At 40.6% G+C, this 21,840-nt stretch overlaps 1 protein-coding gene across 2 annotated transcripts in view; it reads left to right on the forward strand.

Moving 5' to 3' along the window:
- Window positions 1-21,840, forward strand: part of LOC101862496 (serine-rich adhesin for platelets) — a 45,983-nt gene that overhangs the window by 3,411 nt on the left and 20,732 nt on the right. For both annotated transcript variants that reach the window (XM_013081325.2, XM_005096315.3), the window contains exons 2-3: window positions 11,101-11,244; window positions 12,414-15,730. In XM_013081325.2, coding sequence (XP_012936779.1) covers window positions 11,112-11,244; window positions 12,414-15,730 — 3,450 coding nt within the window. In that variant the 5' untranslated portion in view covers window positions 11,101-11,111. The remainder of the gene's footprint in view (window positions 1-11,100; window positions 11,245-12,413; window positions 15,731-21,840) is intronic.

Here is a 21,840-nt window from a genome sequence, read left to right on the forward strand (position 1 = left end):
TTGTAATTCCTCCAACTCCAAAAACGGAGGAAAAACGATCGTTCATCGAAAAGACATCCGCACTCTTCATTTAGATCCAGGCTAGCCGCGAAACTAGATCAAAGATTTAAGTTTGTCTGCCTAGACCTAGATCTAGACCATAGATCTAGAAGAACCTAGGTCTACCCTGAGCCAAGAGGGCGCTCGAAACTCTCCGAAATCACAAAAGAGTTCCCTTACCGGGTCTGTATACTTTGTGACTTTGTTCCCGGTTACCGGGTCTGTATACACTCCCTTAGCAAAATTGCAGTACGTACCGTACATTTTTATTACCTATTTTATTTTTAACAAAACTAAATTATGATTCTGCCGATCACACCTTTCATCAATAATACTTAAAAACTTTGTTGATCTGACTCAATAGATTTCAATATTGTCAATAGGCCTAAATATTAATGAACGGTGTAGCTGATCAGGTAGGCACGAAGACTCACACAGCACCCCCTCCCCCTCTGTCCTTCCACACACACTCCCAAAAATCGTGATTTGCGATTGCCATGACAATGCATGTTTGATGTTCGCAAGTGTGCTACGAAATGACTGTCTCCATTCAACAATGTGGATAGGGTATGACGAGATGACTGACGTATTGACTGCACCGGTGTGACGAAATGACTGGTGGTATTCATGCTGTACATGTTGTAGACTGGCTGATTTCACAAGTAAGCCTCGTGGATGCTTGATTTGGCCAGTTAGGCCTATTTATAATTTTGAAGATACTCTGTTGGTCTTCACTTGTCAAACCAGAATTAGAATAGTCTTTATCGCAGTTGTATATGGTCGCTTTTAACATTTACAGTACCGTGTCGCCGGCCCGTAATTTCCGTTCGGTACCGCTGGCGACTGTCGCCGACTCGACCAGGCACACGAAACAACGAACAGAACTTCTCCACGGAAGTAAATATCAAGGGGAATCACTCTATTAGTTTTTTAAAAGTTTTAGTAGAGGTTTTACGGCACTCACAACTGCATAAGGTCATATGAGCGCCAGAAGATTAGGTGTTACAAGAGAGTAACAAACATAAAAATGAAGAAGGGGAAATAAGGACGATAGATGTTTGATAGGAAAGAAGCAAACCACACCAGAGCACCCGCCAACCACCCACGAATCACTCTATGTGATAGCTGAATCGTTGATGTAGCGCTTTGAATTTATTAAGCTCGTTTCTTGAGCTGTGAAGGTTTTTTTTTTTTTTAAACATAAAAAAAAAACTACCATGACATCAGCGTTCCCAGATCGCTATTCTTAAATTCTTCATCTAGAAATTCAGGTGGGCGTGCCTGCCCTCTCCAAACAGAATGGGAGTTTTATCATGATGTCTATGTCACAAAAGAGGTTTTTCTATAAAGTACGTTTATTTCTGAATACATCTTAAAAGTCTCATGTAATTCTGTCAATGACTTTTGTTTAAATAGATTTTTTTGTAACGTACCCTAATTATTTTGTTGGCTTCTAAATCGGTGCGGTACTCAAGGATTTTTCACTTTATGACCCTGCGGTACTGTAAATGTTAAGGACAAGTGCGCTAACCCAGATTTCGGGGTTTTCCAGAAATCTTGACCTACACCAAAAATGGGCGTTGCCCTACCTATAAAAGTTAGGTTTCATTGGTGTGTATAATTATTTAGTTAAAGAGAAGACTCTCTTTGTTTTTGTAAAGAAACTAAGCAAGGGACAAAAACTTAACCTTCGATTTTCTCAAAACAGCGTTTTTCGGGATAGTTCCCTTGTGCTTAACGACCATATATTGAAAGGGATGAAGAATAGGCCGAGTTATATTACATACCACATTGTGTTGTTATTGAAAGACGTTTTGCTGGTTTCAAGTAGTGTTGGACAACTGAATACACTGTTGTTGAGTTAAAATTTACAGTGAATTGGCTGAGACTTATAAGACGGGTTGGATGGAAGGGGGGAGCGTGTGCATTATCAGGAGGGCTGGCTCCCTGATTTCTTGAAAGTAGTGCAGCAGTGTGTGGGAGTGAAAGGTTAAAATTATCCTTTCGTCTTTTTTACATTGTTATCTGTTTTATTAGAGTTTAGTGGAATGCTTTTCATTAATCTACGAGTTAACCCTCATCCTGCGGGAGCCGGGTTTATGTAGCCCGATAAGCCTATTTCGGCACCTCGCCTGCGTTCTGGTCCCGAGTCAGTGTAGCTCCTGGCTCAGTGCACGCGCAGCGCGCATCCTCTTACGTGTCATTCGGGTCCCGAGTCGGATCCCTATTCACGCAGGTCAAGTGTGTGTGCGTCAGTCTGCTTGAGTTTGTGTGCGTTTGTGGCCTTCTTCTAGAACCACCTGCGTTGGTTCGTAATCGAGGCATACGTCTCATTCAAAACACGCCAAGTTGATAGCTCTAGATGTTCGTCCAATGAAATTATAGAAGAAATTGACCCACTTAGACATGAGGAACTCGAAAGGATAGTCAGGAAACAAGACTTCCATTTTTCTATACAAAATATTTCAAATGAGCTTGATTTTGTATGAAATGATACTACCTGATAAAAAATGAGCTTGTTTGATAGTTTTGAATACTCTTGTGCAGGTACAAAGAACAATTTGAGTGTAAAACATTCGGAAATTGACATAAATTATCCCTTTTCGAACCTCAGGTCAGTCATAACAACAAGAGCGTCCAGAAAGGTTATTCAAATGGGCGTAACTACTCGTAATGTCTTATCAGCTTGTGAGAGGGGGTTATTCATGTGTTTGTAACACTTTATAAATAGAAAGCTATGAAGGATAGAGCGTTATTTTCATCATCAGTTAACACACTCCCGTGGTATTCATGGCGAAAACACACGTTTCCAGGCGCGCACGCTGTACACCAACAGTACACACTGAGTGACCCCGGCGGCCTGCCCGGCACGTCCGACGTAATCGGTTGCTGATAAGATACGCATCTGGGCACAGACACAGGATAAGAGTTAAGAATGTCTTAATCACACTTGGTGAAGGGGATCTCGTAGCCTAGAGGTTAAGGTGTTGGCCTTTCATTCAAAGGTCCTGGGTTTGAATCTGGTAGCGAGCGAAAAATTTTCTTCTTTAAAATTGTCTCCTTTCACCTCCTTTCCTGCTCTCTAGCTATGTTCTGTCCACTGCTTTCGTGTCCTCTTTCTGCCCCCACCCCCTCACCTCTTTTGCCCCCTCCTGTGGGCTCCTGACTCTTTCTGCAATCTTTCTACTGCTACTCCGTGGCTCCTTGTTACTGCTGTCTTTCAGCCACACCCCTGATCTTCTGGTAGGAAAGATCTACACCTAGCCTTCTCGGACAAGGGCGAAAAATCTCGGGGGACCAGTGTGCAAGTTGCGCACGATTAAGATCCCTTGGTGGTCTAAAATCGATAAGAGTAGGCTTTGGTCGCCACCGGTGCAAAATTCAAAATTTTCTACCAGCTGAAAATATTAGGTGTGTCCCGCGTGCTCATACTCATATGACCTTATGGAGTTGCGAGCACTGTAATACACTTACCAACCCCCCCCAACCCCCCCCCCCCCAAAAAAAAACAACACTAGGTGAATTTCAGTAATGATAGGTAAGAATTGGCCTGTACATTTCACTGACAACTAATTCTATTTGCTTGCTGTCATTTTCTTATAAAAGTGAGCCACATACATCTTCAGGTGCTTTATTTTCGGATGCAAGATCGATTACCCTGTGTGACTACTATTATACATCATGTTCGTTTTGAGTGACAGCAGCCTTTCTAGAAGAAGCACAGTCGGGCTAAACAAAAATGGTACGCCCCAGTGAGATCAACCGTAGGCATGTGGGTAGTAAATGAATCATGTAAAAAAAGAAAAGAGTATAGTGATATTTTGAGGATTTTTTTGTGTTGAAAATGATAGCAAGAGATTGAAATTACAGACAACAATATAGGGAAATCTGAGGTTCGAATCTTACCAGAGTACCTGTTCCACTCACTCTAGATAAAGTGATAAAAAGCTCCAAACTGCAAGGCTGCTCTGTCTTCCACTTATTATAATGCCATTTCGGCGTTACTTTTTCAAGATAGGAACCTTAAATAGAAGGTTATTGGTTATTGATAGTGATATAATTGTTTAAGGTCTGGCTTCACTTTAAAACTGCCCTGTTGTTTAATATGTTTTTGTCTTTTTTTCTTGATCTGTCAATGCTAAACATTAATACTTGTGCAAGCTTCTTATATTTCTTTTGCAATCTTATTTATTTTTGCCATTATGATCTTTCATGATTTTATTTTTACGTTAATTGAAACTACTACAGTCTCTTCAGGGAACATGATAGATGGACAATTCGTTTTGAAATTAAAAATCATAAACTGTCAGCCTTCATTTGGATATTGTTCACTAGGCCATCTGTATCACATGTTACTGTTTTAAAAAATGACTATATTGAGGAGGCTTGATAAAATAAAGATTAACACCTGAAGGGACTTAATGTGTGTTCAGTGCATTTCCGACAAAACAGAAAGTAAGATAGCATCTCAATTTATGGGTAAAGGAAAGGACAAAGCTAGTGATCTTGAGTTTTCTCAGAAATTGATGGAGAATAATCACCTGTCTAGTGTGCTAAGCATTACTTCTTCATGTATGTGTTTTAGTATAGACTTTCCTCTCCTCGTGTCAACCCAAACGAGTCAAGATCTATTTTTTTTAATGAACATTGGTTGTAGAGTTGAATATATTTCTATCAGAGAGTGCCTTGGGCATACTTTTTGTAACCTTTTGAATCCCAGCCCTTCTAGATTCTGGTTTAACTGAGAGCCACAAGTTTGTTATAGAATTTATTTCCATATTATAAATATGATGCACACAATCTGTTCACATATGTCATAATTCTAAAAATGGTGTAATTTTCAATAAAGACTCTTTATCTCTTTTTGAACTCGAGGGGTTTCATGCCCCCAAAAAATTAAGTAGCATAGGAGATTAAACTCTAGCGCACACCGGAATAAAAATCGAAAGTCTAGGAGAAGAAAATGGTATATTTCACCATCATTCGTGATTTCATCATATCCTGTCGCCAGTCGTGTCTTTTTTGAAACTCGAACCGACTCAAAACAGATCCTTCACCTCTAAACCGTCAAATAGTTGGTATAAAAAGCATGAGTGTTTTAAATGAGACACAACTATGCATTTTTGACAATTGTTGAAATTTGGACTCGGCTCCTGATTTGACAATCATAGAAATTGGGGTCAAAAGGATTGATACTCTTTTCGTTATATTGTCATGCAGCATTCTGATTTCTCAGTTTTTTTTAGCTTCCTTTAGAGACGGACTGTAAGTGGGCTGATTCATCAATGTCATGCTCATAACTGCCTGAACTGCAACAGGGAACTACTGCGGCTTTCTCTTTCCTAATCCTTACTATCGTCATTTTTCCTCTACTTTTTTTGTATGAATGTTACACTCCGGCTATTTCCTGGGTGCCTTTTATAGTCGAAGCAGACTTTGTGCTGTTGAAGCTAGAGAGGTGAGCAGAGTAAGCCTGATTCTCTGTAAGGACTTCTCTGTTGACATCCACCCCGTGGCCCTTATATGGCCTTATGCACATAGAGAAATAAAAGAGAACATTGGGTTCACTTCCATAATATTTTTCAGTTATGCAGTATTTGTATTTTTGTGATTTTTCACTGAGTAATCATTCTTTGTTCTGGGTTGGGGAACACAGTTAACTCTGTTAGTAATACAGTATAGAGTAGTCTCCCCTTAAGAACACGGTGCTTGGGAGCAAAGAAAATGCGGGATCTTAGACAAATGGGATGTCTGTTGATGCACCAAGGGGAAAATCCATGGTGACTCATGTTCAGGCCCACAATTGGTAAAGTGGTCTCCCTTTCTCTGAAATGAAATGATCAGAAATAATGTGATCCTTGGGTGGGTTTATGACTTTTGGTGAACAAAGAGTGGTTAACCTTTATGACCAATCATCATAATGGCATGAGGCATGCCATTTTCACTTATAGCGTGAGTTTCAAGGTCTACATGGATCCGATCCTATTGCTCCACCCCTTTACTTTTCCAAAATTTATAGCTTTCCATTTTGGACTGAGTTCCCATGTCTGTTGTAATGACATAAATGCAACACTGTGTTATGACCACACAAGTTCAGTCTGCCTTTCAAATTAGGGAGTAGAGTCAACTGCTGCGATGGTCAGGGAAGAGTTTACAATTCGATTTGATCCCATATGATGCGGACTTAAAGGCTCTACCCACCCAGCTTGTGATGTAAGTTCATGTGGAGAGCTCAGATGCGAGTGTGATGTTTGGGGACCACAAACGCTTTGGCAAGCTCACACCTTGATGTGATCTCGTCTGGGGAAAATACTGTACTGTTTCATACGGATTCACACCGGAGATGTGTTCTGTTGACATTCATGAGAGTGACTGATCTGTGACACAACGGGCAGTTCACTTATTTTTCGCTATTTTTTTTCTGCTTTTTAGTTCATCTTCTGGGTTACACGGTTTCAAATAAACAAACCATGATCTGAAATGAGGGAGCTTAGCCGAATGTAATCCTTCAGACCGGGATCTTCAGGGTGACTTCTGTGTATTGTGTAAAAATTCTGTTTTATAAAATCAAAGGGATCTTAAGCGGGGGGAATTAGGAATATCTTAGGTGGAGACTACTATAGTAGACTTCAGTGAGGGCAGCCATGTTCCAGTAGTAGGGGAATTTAGAACTTGGGTCTTTCGTATAGTAATGAGTAATGGCTCTCCATCTACTTATTCAGGTCATATTATATATTATAATATTATGGTTGATACAAATATTGATAAAATTGACCTCATGAATTAGTTTTGAAATGGGAACATAAATCCATTTCTTAAAAAGCCCTGGGGGTTGTATCTTAGTGTCAGAATAAATTAACATATCCTTTATTTTTAACCTAGAGTTTATTTTTTAAATCCTCTTTTTGACATTTTTATTTTATATTTCCTGTTTTCCCCTTACGCTTCCATTACCTTCCCTTCCTTCTTTCCATCTTGTTCTGTTGCTATAATATTATGAGTGAGTTGTAGTTGAAGACAGATTTCTGGTATTTGAAAATTTGGGGAAGATGGATGTACTAATGACTAATGCTTGATTTTTTTTTCTTTAGCCCAGTAAATGGGCTGTTTCATCAATGTCACGCTCATAACTCTGCCTGATCTACAACAGAGAACTGCTGCTTTTTCTTTCCTCATCCTTACTATTGTCATTTTTCCTCTACTTTTATATGTTTGAATTTCCGGGGTGCCTTGAAAGTCGAAACAGATTTTGGGCTGTTGAAGCTAGAGAGTAAGCCTGATTCCCTGTAAAGACTTTTCTGTTGACATCTACCGCCTTGGCGCTCATATGACCAGTGCTTCCACTCTTCCGTATTTTTATGGAAATCCGTACTTTCTGCCAGTTCCGTACTTGTTCCTCCATCATTATCAACTCCCTTCGTAAAAAAACTGCAACAGCGTCGGACAAGATAATGACTGCAAAAGATCCGCACTCGCCTTCGTATCGTCTTGTATAACGAGCTACGGATATTTACGGTATTTCTCTTGGCAATAAGTTAATGTTATAGTGACCTGCCATATTCATTGCGCATTTCCTGCAATCGGCCATTATTCCGCTATGCCCCATGTGTTCATCGCGGGTTGGTCGGCAGTACATGTTTACCTGCGGATTTATCAAAATCGGGCAAACTTTTTTGTGCCAATTTCCTCCTTTCTATCATTCACTCATTCCATCTGTCTTTTTTCGGACTGTGGCGGCGGCTGGAAAATATGCGCTTTGATCAAGTAAATTGACTTGTGATCTTAGACAGAAAATTACTCCAGAAAGAAACTGGTTTGCAAATTTATTGTCTAGAGCTAGAGAAATTTTCAATGCGAAGATTCTACGGCACGGGAACGCGATAAGGGCAGCTATGAAAGAAATTTGTGCTAAAACTACTAAAATCAAGAATAAATCGAAGTGGTGTTTCGAGGTTGTGACATGCGACATTCAGATGTGAAAATTGAGGAAAATTAGGGTATACGCTTGGTAACTGTATTATGAAGGTACATATCTATTCTTTATTCCCAGGTTTGCCTTCTATCAATGGTGCGATGACAAATTAATTGAATTATAGTAGCAATGGAAGGGGAACCTGCTTTTACATATTGCCAGCAATGAAAAGATATGTAGGTGAAGAAATCAAACAAGACAAAATGTTGGTGACAAAATAAATGTTATATTATGGGTTATAGACAATCTCTTCAAACAGGCTCCCAAATGCCATTATCAACCCTTTAAAAGCCCTGAGTTTCAATTTCTTAGAGGGCTTCGCCCCCTGAACCCCCACTGGGATGCTGTCCCTGGACCCTGCTAGGGGCCCCCAGACCCCCGGCAGAATTTTCCTTTTTTTTCAGCTTCAGCTGGTGGAAACACTAATTGATACTGCTTTTAATGCATTTGATGCTTTGGTTGAATTTGAAACCATTCATTAATTAAACAAATGTAATAATCATTATACATGCAGGACTTCAGATTTCAATGCATTGTTACGGTATTTAATCTGCTGTGCTGTATTGTCCACCCACATTTGTGTACAGTGACATTTGATTGATTTGTAAAATAGACATATAGACCGAAGAACTTAATTTATCAGATTAGATTTGATTCAGTTTCAGATAAAATTAAATGAGGGGGGAAGGTAAATGTTGCATTGGTATCCAGTGTAAGATTGCTCATACATTGATTAACAAGCACCAGAGATCAGGTGAAGTCTATAACTACAAGACAGAAGTGTATAGTACAGTAGTCTCCGCCTAAGATCCCACCGCTTACGATCCCGGTTCGCTTAAGATCCCGCTGTTTTAAGAAAACAGAAATTTTACTATACAAAAGTCACCCCTAAGATCCTGCTCTGATTCACTCTGAAGGTCTACATTCGGCTAAGATCCCGCATTTCAGATCATAATTTGCGGAACAAAAACCCAGGCGGGACAGCCGATCAACCGAGAGTGAAAAGTTGAGATCAATAAACTATCCGTCACGTCAAAGATCAACGGGGGCTCTCGTGGCCTAGAGGTTAAGGTGTTGGCCTCTCATTCAAAGGTCCCGGGTTCGAATACGGGTAGCGACCAAAAAATGTTCTTCTCTAAAATTTTCTCCTTTCACCTCCTTTCCTGCTCTTTAGTAATGTTCTGTTGTCTGCTTTCATTTCCACTTTCTGCCCCCACCCCCTCACCTCCTTTGCCCCCTCCTCTGGGCTCCTTACTCTTTCTGCAGCCTTTCTACTGCTACTCCTTGGCTCCTCCTTACTGCTGTCTTTCTGCCACACCCCTGATCTTCTAGTAGGAAAGATCTATCTACACCTAGCCTTCTCGGACAAGAGCGAAAAATCTCGGAGGGCCCGTGTGCAAGTTGCGCACGTTAAAGATCCCTTGGTGGTCTAAAATCGATAAGAGTAGGCTTCGGCCGCCACCCGGGCAAAATTCAAAATTTCCTACCAACTGAAAATATTAGGTGTGTCCCGCGCGCTCATATGACCTTATGCAGTTGCGAGCGCCGTAAAACACTTTACAAAAACAAACAAAGATCAGCCACTAGGTGAATGTGATCACATACACGTTGTAAAACTCGATGAAGCGATACAATGTTTGCCCCAGACCGGATCACACCGAGGTGTGAACTGACCTATACGTTTGTTTTCCCCACGCATCGCACTCACACCTGAGCTCTCCCCCTAAACTTACATCGCTCGCTGGGTGGGCAGGGCCTACACGTTCGCTCCAGGCGGGATCACATTGAACCTATCATTGAACTGTGAACTCTTCCCTGACCATTGCAGAAGTTGTCTTTACTCCCGAATTTGCGGGACAGACTGAATTTTAATTGGTGTGTTTACAACGTAATGGTGTGTAACGAAAAAGGCGGTTGGGGGGGGGGGACTCTGTCAGAGATGGAGATGGAAAGCTATAAATTTTCGACAGGTAAGGTGGAGGGGCAACTGGATACGCATAGGTCTTGAGACTCGTGATAGGATAAAAAGTGAAAATGGCACGCCTCATCCTATGCACTGTGATAGTTCACCAAGGTTAACCACTCTTTGCTCGCCATACGTCATAAACCCACCAAGCGGTCGTGTCAGTTCATTTTAGAGTGTAGGGAGACCATTGTACCTATTGTGAGCCTTAGCATGGGTCACCATAGATTCTTCCCTGGGTTCGTCGGTTAAGATCCCGGTTCGCCTAAAATCCCACATTTCCTTGTTCCCGAGCACCGGGATCTTAGACGGAAACTATTGTATTATCATATTTAAAAAAAAATTTTTTTCCCCGTGTCCTGATTTTGGCGCCCGTATTTGTTGGTTACGTAAAAAGAATGTAATGGTTCAATCTGTTTTGTTTTCTAGAGAAACGAAACAAGGGAAAGAGGAATTGGTAAGTCGGTAATGATGATGATAATGGTGACGATGGTGATGGTAATTGTGATGGTGAGCATGAGAATTATTATTTATGTTGACGATGATCATGTTCTAATGTAGGAAATGACGTGCGTATTAGTCTTAGTGTTAAGTTTGTTTGGCGCTTACTCGAGATCCCCGCCAGGCATCATATTTCACTTATGTGGGGCTTAAATCCATTTATTTTAAGCAGGACTATTGGGGGTTGTGTACAGAGTGAGTTTTGATGATGGATTAATATTTTAAATCAATTCACTTTGTCTCCTATGCCATGCGAAATGCACAGAGAAATGAACATGATGTTAACTCGTGCTCTTGAAACAGTTGGGTATGATTACATGGCAAAGAGGTACTGTTGTAACTAAATTACAGAAAACAAATAATTTGAATTAATCAAGAATATACTATCGATATGGCTTGGCGTTTTTGTTGTTGTTGAGTTCTGTAAATTTTGTTTGAATTGCTGTAGATTTTTTTAATGCGGTTGGCGGGCACCACTGGTAGATCCTACTTCTTGTCTTTCCCTCTGTCTGTCTGTCTTGCTTTTCCCCAGTACTAAAATACTCTGATATGTGTTTCTCTTCACCCCAAAAATTAAACGTTGACGGTCGGTTACATTTCTTTTTAAAAATCATTTCCTGTTCAGGTGTGCGTCTGATGGATGGCGCGATGGGCTTGGAGGAGGAAGTCGTGGAAGCTGTGCTAACCTGTGAGGGTGACTTCCACGACCCTGAACTACTCAACAGAATAGAAAGATTCCGGCATCGACTGAAAGACTTGTTGCTCACTGGTTTGTACAGTAAAAAATAGACAGTTTTGTAAAAATTTGTTTGATAGTACCTGAGGCAGTCCTATCTTTTTAAAAATCTGACCTGAGGTAGTTTAGAGTATTTGATAAAATGAAACAATTTTGTCATGGCATGTTTCACTGGTTTTGTCCCCTTACTGAAATGTTTCCAAGAAATTTTTAAAGCAAATTCAAAGTGCTACAATAAAGCCCTTTGTTGTTAAAAATTAAACATCTCTGTGCCTCTGCTTTTGTCCAGATATCAAAGTAAATACATTTTATTTATTTTTTACGAACAGTAAAGGTGACTGGTTGGTTTAAAAATTTGACCAGGGACCATTGCAAACTTCAAAATAAGGACAGGTCATTTTACGTGAAACCCCATTTTACAGCGAATAATTGAAGAACATATTTAAGCCAACGAAATGGATGAAAATAAAGTCAGTGACCATACTATAAATTATGTCCCTGATGTTGACATATTTTTTTTACAAGTCAAAGCAAATAAAATGCTAATGATAACAATATGGAAGGTACATCAAATTAGGGTGGTCCTTTCTACCCCTCTAGATTTTGTTCTATCCTTAATTTGAAGTATTTGTTGATTCCAGATTGCATGTGCAACATTTGAAATGTTATTCAAAAAGTATAAATCCAAATAAAACAAATTGGGCCATGAGTGTACCAAAATCATGATCCTTGCTAAAGAAATATGCTCTCTTTACATTTCAGTAATAAGCAGTAAGATTTTTTTTTCTTGCAGTAAACCTCACCTGTCAATACCGGTTTCTTTGCCTTTCCTGAATTTGATTCCTGAGTGGGGAAATTAAGTTTTCTAGTTTTTACCAACTCTCAGCTGGGATGATATTGTGTTTTGAACCTCGGTTTGTCCTTGCAAGCTGGTTTGGAGCAGCCCATCTCCTAAATGATCTAAATTGTCTTGAGGGGGCAAATAGCAATTAATGAAATAACACTTCTCAGTCCGGGTAAGGCGTTTCTTTCAACATGACTTAAACTTATTGATAGTTAATAGTATATATAATATATATATGAAAAATGTACTCAAGCCATTTGACACTTGCAATGTAAAATTTTTGTTTTGCTTTCGTCTCTGAATGTAATGTATGCTGGTAGCATAAAGTTGACTTTCTTAATTTTTTTTTTTTCAACAGAAAAGAGGAAGCTGCAAGTCAAGAAAATAGAACCATGGAATAGTGTGAAGGTCACTTTCACCATCCCAAGAGAGGCAGCCCTGAGACTCCGGCAGCTAGCTCAGACTGGAAATGACACGCTACGACAGATGGGCGTGCTTTCTGTCCAGATTCAAGGAGATTCCCAAATATCGCTCACCTTCGCTGGTGGCAATAATGAACCAACGCAAGTTGTCTTGCGTACATCTCCAACTGTGCAAGCAGCAAGTTCCTCCCTACCGTTTAGCTCGGCAGGTGCGGCAGAATCTGGTCGGGCCAGCTCAGATGAACTGGGATCTTCCCCGGGTCCTAGCAACGAGGAGGTGACGAGGAAGAACATTGCAAAGTACTTGCGGGATGGCCCACATGTAAGGCGGAATGCTGCTATCTTTGACAAAGTCTTAGTGGCCGGAGCTGCACGCCAGCTACCACCAGCTGTTGCAGTTCAAGGCTTGGGTCTGGGTGCTCCCCCAACCTCAGACCCTGTCCCTGGTCCCTCAAACATCAACCCACCTTTTCGGCCCAACAACGTTGTTGCCGGCATGGCAGCGCTGCCGAGTCAGAGACCCAGAGGATCTCAAATCAACAGCAGTTTTTCATTCTCAAAAAGCTCGGGGGCGTTCCATCCACCTCGTCCTCGCCTTCCCTCTGCTGGTCAGAGCACAAACATCACAACTTCCTCTCCTCATATGCAGTTGGTAAACACTCCGCCGTTTGGGGTGCTGGGCTCAGCATCGCAGTCTGCAGCATTTGCCAGTTCTCCGTTGGACATTGTCAACGTTGGCACCATTCCTCACAGCTCAGCCTCAAACGTTCATAACTTTAACCCTGGTGGGCCCATGCGCTTGTCACCCGTCTCCTCGGGGGCAATGATCAACCCTTCTGTGGTTCGAGGACCTCCCTCTAGCTCCCCGTCATCCAGTTTCATTATGGATTTGCCCCCACCTCCTCCCTACCCCCACGCTACAGGGAATACGCCTAGACCAGGCAAACAAGTTACCGCATCCAGTCCTCTCTTGGTGAACTTGTTGCAAACAGACCCCTTAGCTGTGGGGGCGGGAATGGCCAGTGGGAACCCCAACAAACCCATAAGTGCGGGGGATTCAAACGGTGGTGCCCCACCCAAGAAAAAGAGACGGCCACCAAAGAAGGATGGAATTGTGAAACCCCAACCTGTGAATGCTGTAATGCTGAGTGGTGCAAACAGGCCCGGTATGTTTGTGGATATTCCATCAGTAGGTAGGGTTGCGGAAGACATTGGGCTGGGATTACCGGGAGCTGGACCCGTTCGGGATTCTTTTTCTGTAGATTTAGTGCAGTCTAGGGTTGATGGTGTTCCTGTTGGCCATATACCGGATTCATTTATACCCAACTTGCGTCCAGATAGCAAACATTTTTCAGCAGACCGTCCCTTTATTGAAAGTCGAGTGGACCTTCCTCCCTCTACTGGACTGAAATCAGATACCAGTGTTAGAAGTGCAATAGGACCAGGGATTGTCAGCTCTACCATTTCTAATACAGATGGACAGGATAACCTCTCTAAAGATGGTGACCCATTCAGTCTGGAAATTGCTGCAGGCAAAATCATAAACCCTTATACTGGTAAGTTAGAACCAAGAGACAGTGTTCCAGAAAGGACTCATGCAAGGCTCATTTCTCAGGAAGATAACATTGCCACGCATATGTTGGCGAAGAAAGCAAAGGAGTTGGGCGAGTTGAGTAAGAAGAGTGTGCCTATTTCTGCCAGCCCCGTGTTAGACATGAATGTTATTCGACCATTTCCTTCCTCTGTTAGTGTTACTGCTTCTACTGCTGCTGTCAGCTCAGGTGGGCCATCACAGGCACCAGGTGAGAGGCTTGTATCCTCTGTACCCAGCCATCGTCGCAATCTGATTAGCGATGGTTCGCATGTGGAAGGGAGAGATGGATCTGCTCAGTCCAATATCTATGCAGCGACTTCAAATCTGTGGCAGGAAGTTGTTGGCAACGGCACAGCAACGACCATTTCCTTGCCCCATTCCTTACCAGGCTCTCTACCTCAGAGGGTACCAGCCAACAGCAGCAGCCTTCCCTCAAATAAGAGTTTTGTTCCAGGCCTTGTGACTGTGAATGGACCTGTTCCTGGAGCTGCAATGCTCAAGCACAACGTGATGTTGCAACAACACCAACACCGGAGCATCGCTAACCCCTCCTTGCCAGAGCACTCCAACCCCTCAGGATCTGTGATTTACTCAAGTGTGACTGTCCCCAGTTCTTCGTCTGCACCGCCTCATTCACACTCCTCCCACCGCAGTAGTGGTGCAGGTGGCCAACTACAGAGTCAACAACATTCATCACAGATGACTGTGACATCATCTAGTGTTGCAGCTGTGAACTCCTCCTCCTCCTCCTCTTCATTACATCAGGCTGGTTCCAGGGCCCAACGTCCAGTTCCTCATTCCTTAGCTCCTCATCTCAGGGGAGGAGGACCGTCATTATCCACATTATCCTCCTCATCCTCATCAATGGTCCAAATCTCAGAACGTTTGAAATCTGATTCAAATCACACCTCCTCCTCCTCCTCCAATCAGCAGAATCAGGCAGCAAGCTCGGAAGTAGTTGGCGGTGGCTGTTTTGCTGCCAAGACTAGTTCTCCAAATTTGCTCAATTCTTTACCTGACAAAAACATAGACTCTCAGAGCAGTACGGAGAGCCCTCCTGAAAACAAGCTGTCCTCGGAAGGTGATGAGAATTCAAATCACAGCGTGACAAACACAGACAATCTGCCTGAGAGTTCTGGTACGGCTGCACTGTTGGAGCACTCAGGGGTGAAGTCTGAGAATCATGACTCTGGTATCGGCAGTTCTTCCGAAAGGTCGGACGACACACCCTCTGAGCCTGGTGACGGCGAATTCAGGTCGGCACCCACGGGGACAGAGACAGATGAAGCGTCTGGGAACAAAGCAGTTTCCTCTCAGAAAGTGGCAAATTGCAAACTGGATAGCAAACTGGACTCTTCTGCGAACACCATCACAGTAGGTTATATGATGAGCCCAGGAGACATTGGCTCACAGGCAAAGCCGTCTTTTGTGAAAGATTCAAGTCAGGCTGTGAAACCTCAAAGGACGTCTGCTTCATCACCAAATTCTGAAGTGTCTAGTTTTCTCGATAGTCACCTAAAATCAGTAGAAAAGTCAGAGTTCCTAACGGGGACCCACACTGTGGCATCTGTCACCTGGAGTAAAGAGCCAGGAAAGCTTCAGTCTCATCCTGGGTTTTCAGGACTAGCAAAGCAGAATGGACCTGTCTTAGAAGATTTGGTAAGTGCCTCATTACTGCTCAATTATCAATTGGTTTAGAAATGGCAGTGTAATTGTATGTGTCTGTGTGCTGTTTTTCTTAAGCCTAAAAATCTATGCAACAAATGTACACAGTGTCTTAGTAGTCATAGTGGGTGGTTGACGGGTGCTCTGGTGTGGTTTGTTCCTTTCCTATCTAACATCTATCGTCCTTTTCTCCCCTCCTTCTATTTTGTGTTTGCTACTCCCTTGTAACACCTCTAATCCTTGGCACTTATATGACCTTATTGTGTTACAAGTGCCGTAAAACTTACAAAAACTAAACTTAATAGTCATACAGTTTGTTTGCTTTGCTCATCCAGTACCTGGCCGTTTCTTGAGTCACTGTTCTCTACCAACCATCTTTCTTGTTTATTTTTCTCCATATTTTCATGTTTGAAAAAGATGACCTGTAATTATTATAGTGAAACCCTTCACCTTGCAGGCTAAATACCTGAGTTTGGTTCCTATGTTGGGAAGTTAACTTTATGTAGTATTTACAGTAGAACATGACTATAGTGGCACCCGCTGCAGCGGGACCTTACCGGAATTCCCTTTTCAGAAAATATAAACTCAGTTACCTGTGCCTGGTTTTGACGGGGCAAGGAAAGGCCTGAGCTTGGATACAGTGGGTGAGATAGAGTGAGCTCTAGCTGGGCGGAAGTGGGTAGGGGACTGTAGGTGCGGCATTGTAATTTTTCAGTCCAGTGATGAGTGAGGTGGGCAAGTGGCAGATAGAGATGGTGCGAAGAGATGCGTTATGTGTGCCACTCTAAAAGTGATGTGCCATTGTCCTAGGTCTAGGCTAGGTCAAAAAGACATTAAAAGAAGAGGAGAGTGTTTACGGTTTGGTGTGTGATTTGTCAGTAGTCATGTTCTACTATACTGCATTTTTCTTCTGGGAACTTATATTGTGACAGAGTAGGATTGAAGTTGCCCACCCCTCTAGTTGGTTTGAATTGTGTTGATGTGGATGAAGACATTCTCAATCAATCTGTCATTTGCATCTTGAAATGTGGCCAGGAGACACTGAACTGCCTTCAGCGTTTATTTACATGATTTAAAATAGTGGCTTTGTATGTTGTTTTCTTTTATCTATTTCGGTCTTCTTTAATGATTTTCCAGAACACCTTCAGTTACTCACTTTGATAAAAAATTTGGCTTCCTTTTATGTTGGCTGTGCTCTTAATCTCTTATAATGTCATTTTCGTTCTTATTTTTCTTATGTTATCAGTGTACCCCCCGGGGCGATGCCACTGACTGAAGTGTGTTTAGGCCATTCCCAAAGGGGGGTGACATTTCTCGTTCTAATGCACAGTAGAATTGTAAATGGGCTGATCCAACAATGTCATGCTCATAACTGTGCCTGAACTACAACAGGAGCTGCTGTTTTTTCTTTCCTAATCTTTACTATGGTCATTTTCCTCTACTTCTTTTATATGTTTCTCACACTCTTGTGACCTGCTATTTCCGGGGTGCCTTGATAGCGGAAGCAGACTTTGTGCTGTTGAAGCTAGAGAGGTGAGCAGAGTAAGTATGATTCCCTGTAAGGACTTTTTTGTTGACATCCACCCCTTTGCGCTCATACGTTATGCTGTTGCGAGCGCCGTAAAACCTCAACTAACAAACAAATATGTTATCAGTGTACTAGGTTGTTTGAATTTTATGCTCGATTAAAGTAGTTTATGTCTGTATGGATAACTGCATCTTATAGAACAACACTGGACTACTCTAGACTGTAGTCATGTCTATAATTTCCTTACATTTCTAGTTGAAGAAAGCTAAGAAAAAAATATAACAGTGTAAAAAGACAAATCTGCTGTCATGTAACCATATTATTGTGCTCAGTTTATCCAGTGTTAGTCATGTGAAGTCTGATGGGGAAGGTTTTTGAGCATAAAATTTGACTGTTCTGTAATATACAGAAACAGGAAGGAACCCAAATTTAATTGGATATTAGTTCTCCAGTGCAGCTTTGATTGGATAGTATTATTTTGATTTTATTTTAAAAGTTCATTACCCTGCAGTTTAGAACAGACTTTACACATGTTTGAGAACAGTTGTTGGAAGAGGTAGAGGTCAACTGTATTAGTGAGGATAATTGATATTACATGTATTTCTATAGCAGCTGTATTGCAAAATAAAGCCCAGGAAAAGTGGGATTTTACAGCTAAAATGCAGACATTGTCAGTATAAGTAATGTAATCCAAGGAAAAGTGAAAGCAACTTTATTGTTACTGGTTGTATTGAAATGGAATTGTTTTCTCGAATCTCTCTATTTTGTTTATCTTAGCCGGCACCATGTCATTCACATTAGGACCACAATGATTGATCGCTCATATCTACTTTAAACCAGCAGTTTAGTTCTGGGTTTTTGCTGTGTAGTCGGTTTTAATAAGCAAAGATGTCTATAGGTTGTTCACTTTCGTCTGACCGCGTTAAAAAAATTCTAGCTCATTGAAGAATTTACCTATGTCCACGAAACTTTGCATGGCACTTCTGCAGGCGAGCGACCAAACAAAAATGTTATTTAAAAAAATCTTGACTCAGTAATAAAGAAGTTTTTCTCTTTGGGCCCTATATATTAAAAACCGCTCTTTGGATGCATACACAGGATCACTAAAATAAACGAATTACAGTACATTAGCCTTGCCTACAAATTGCTCATTTTGAGACGGTGACACTGCCCTGCCCCCGCATTTTGACTGTATTGACGTCTCCATGTTCTCCACGTGAGTCTCGAAAAATGCTCGTGGGCGAACGTTAAAGAGTGGTGTTGAGGAAAATATGTCAACTTTTAAATGTTATAGGTGTATGTTGTAAATCCCCTAATATTTTTTTTACCCGCTTTAGGACTACATTAAAAAAAAAAACGTGTCGGAAACGTAGTTTGCAGTGACTTTTATGAATGGGCTATAAGATTCTGTTGGTCGCTTAACTTTTAGACCTGCATACAAAAACCCAGAGAGATAGAACAGCTATTTGTTTCTGTACCGTTTTAACCGCGATCAGAGAAAAAAAAGTAAGCAAGCTATAACAGGAGGTTAGCATTTATTTTAGTTACTAGTTGAAATGTCTCCATTGTACTTAAAGAGCTGTTCTTTATTTAAACACTTACACATGCAGTAGCCAATGAACAAGTTTCACTATTTCATAATTTCTTTTTGGGTTTTGCTGCATAATTTTGTTCTTCATGTTAGTAACGTTAATTTTTATTTTGATGAGTGTAGTATAGTAAATAAAAGACGATTTGATTTTTCATCAAAAGTACAATTTTGTATTGTGGGAAAAACAAGTATAAAAACATTTTGATTAGAAAAAAACAAACTGAAAGTTGGAGTTGAATCAAAGTTTTCAAATTTGATTTGTAGAAAATGAAATTTAGTAAGTGAAGAGTTTTCTCATTTTGGTCCATGATTTTGACAGGAATTAGACACAGTTGCATCCAGCCCCCCCCCCCCCCCCCCCCCCCCCCCCCCCCCGACAGTGACAGATTTTATTTATCTATTAGCTTTCTTAACTATTACTATGTGTTATATAAGTATTTTGTGGAGGGGAAATAAAAAGGGTTTACTTTCATCTCTGTCCCTCTCGTCCTATTATTGCAAATAGCTTTGGGTTACTAGATTTTAGCGCATAAAAAAAGGGACTTGTGTGTGCTTATATCTCTATCTTTAATATGCAAATACTCTGTAGTAAGCCAATCTTTGTTATTCTTTATTGTGTTTGTCTTTTCCTGACTTCCTAATCTGTTTTGCACAAGATTTCATTTACTATTTCTGCCTTGTTTCTTGTATGATATCTGTATGGGGTGAAATATCTTTTTTTTGTATTTTATGAAGAGTCGCAACAATGATGAACAATGCATGTTTTTCTGGACACTCAGTTCGTAGTTATTAGCGCAGTTTTGGAGATTCAGGCTTTCTTTACAAAAGGTGGTATACGGCTTCGTCCTTTTTAGCTTTGACATTTATTTTTTCTGAAAGGATGGATTTTATGAAGACAGGGAAGATCAGGATACTATGTGAGGCATTGTAGTGAAATCAGGCACCAGTCAAAATTTAATAAAATGAAATTAAAAAAAAACCCAGGCATTTTTCCTCCAGTTTGGCAATTTTTATCAAATTTTTTTATTTTTTTTTAGCTCAACACCTTTTCTGTCCATATAAAAACACATTTTTATGTGAATGTTACTGGAAAAACGTTGATTAATTGCACAAAATATATCGATTTTCCGTTTCCAAGGACTATAGCTATAGATGTTACGAAACTCTGGCGGCCATTTTCTCAATAATTTTACCTCTGAAGCCATGCTACCCCCACCTCCTTCAATTTCAAATATTTCGGCTTCTATTCAAGATATATGGTGGGTTTTTTTTCATACAAAGCAAGGCAAATGAATAAGCTTTGAGATAATACCAATAACTCCACATACCCAAAAATTGACGAGCGCCTGATTCCACCACATGGTGAGCGCCTGATTCCACCACATGGTGACACATACAGATAGCTTTTTTAAGGGCATCTGAGCAAAGGATTAAATAGTGAACCGTGATTGCCAATATCTGTCGCGGGTCTGGCTATTGATGATAATGTCCTATATTATTTTCAGTCAGCGTTGTGACTATTGTATAAAAAATCTTTTTACTTGTTAAGGCCTCTGCTGGAAACATCGGACAGTGTTCCTATGGGTCCTTTTTGAGTGACAGGTTGGGGGACGTAAATTGCTAGCCAGGAAAGAATTTGAGTTTTTCCTCTTACTTAAAACGTCTTGCCATGCAAACAGTGTTTTTGTTATATAATTATAATACTAAGGTTGAAGATTACTCGCCCAAAGTCTCCAAATCATTTCCTAACCCCAAAATAATTGATGACATTTTCATTGTGTGTTTTGTGATGTTATATTTTTGCTTGAGGTAATGAAAAGTGTGCTTGCTTCTTTGAAGGAAACCCATGACTCTACATGGCAGTAGCTCTAAGCTAGGGAAAGTGAATTTGTGGTTCTAGGTTTCATCAACTTTGACTTTTGACCTTTGTGAAGCACAGCATTGTTTATGGGGGTCAGGGGTTAGAGGCTTAAGTTAAATTATGTTTTTGGCTTGGAAATTGGTGTAGATTCGTGGATTGGTTGGTGACAGCCTATTCTTTTAGTAATAGAGTACACAAATTTTTGACAGGTATCTGCTCTTTGTCCTGGGTGTTGTGCTTGATTAGCTGATGGCTTGTGTGTTGTGTAGAGTGAACCAATATTTGCTTTTTCAGCTCTTGCTTTCTTACCCTTATTTATTCTTCTCTTGCTACTTAGAAAGGTGGGTAAGGAAGAAAAAGTGTCGAAGAAGAAATGTTATGAATGCATATATCTATTTACAAATTGGTGTGAAAACCACTTTCTTTTACTAAATGTAAAAAAGACAAAGGAATTAATAATAGACTTTAGAGTAAAAAAAGACAATTGCAACCACTATTTATTAAAGATGAAGAGATGGAGGTGGTAAACTCTTACAAGTATCTTGGTGTAACAATCGACAACAAACTTGACTTGCATACCCACGCTGCTCTTGTGCATAAAAAAGTAAATCAAAGAATGTTTCTTTTAAGGAAATTAAGAAGTTTCCGTGTTGACAATAAGATTATGTCCCTTTTTTACCATTCTATGATTGAAAGTGTGCTATTATTTTGTATTTGCTGCTGGGGTGGGAATTGTAAGGTGAAAGATAAAGAAAAATTTGACAGAACCATTAAGAAAGCCAGCAAGATCTCTGGATATGATTTTATTAGAATGGATGAAATGTATAACACTGCACGTATAAAAAAGATAAAAAGCATTATAAACGACCCATCACACCCCTTTTCCACACAAATTGTAAGATCACGCAGCGGCAGATATGTACCTCCAAAAACAAAGAAAGAAAGATATAAAAGAAGCTTTTTACCATCTAGCAAGGCTTTTGTCAGAATGAGCACAGTTGTGTGTTGCTCTTAGAGTATGTATCTGTATATATAACTCCAAAGGTCTAGTATTTAAATTCCTACATGTGGTTGAATGATGCATTTGATGTAAATGTACATTTTGTCAGCTTTACTTCTCCTTT

Source organism: Aplysia californica, unplaced genomic scaffold (genome assembly GCF_000002075.1).
Source record: "Aplysia californica isolate F4 #8 unplaced genomic scaffold, AplCal3.0 scaffold00126, whole genome shotgun sequence".
NCBI classification, from domain to species: domain Eukaryota; kingdom Metazoa; phylum Mollusca; class Gastropoda; order Aplysiida; family Aplysiidae; genus Aplysia; species Aplysia californica.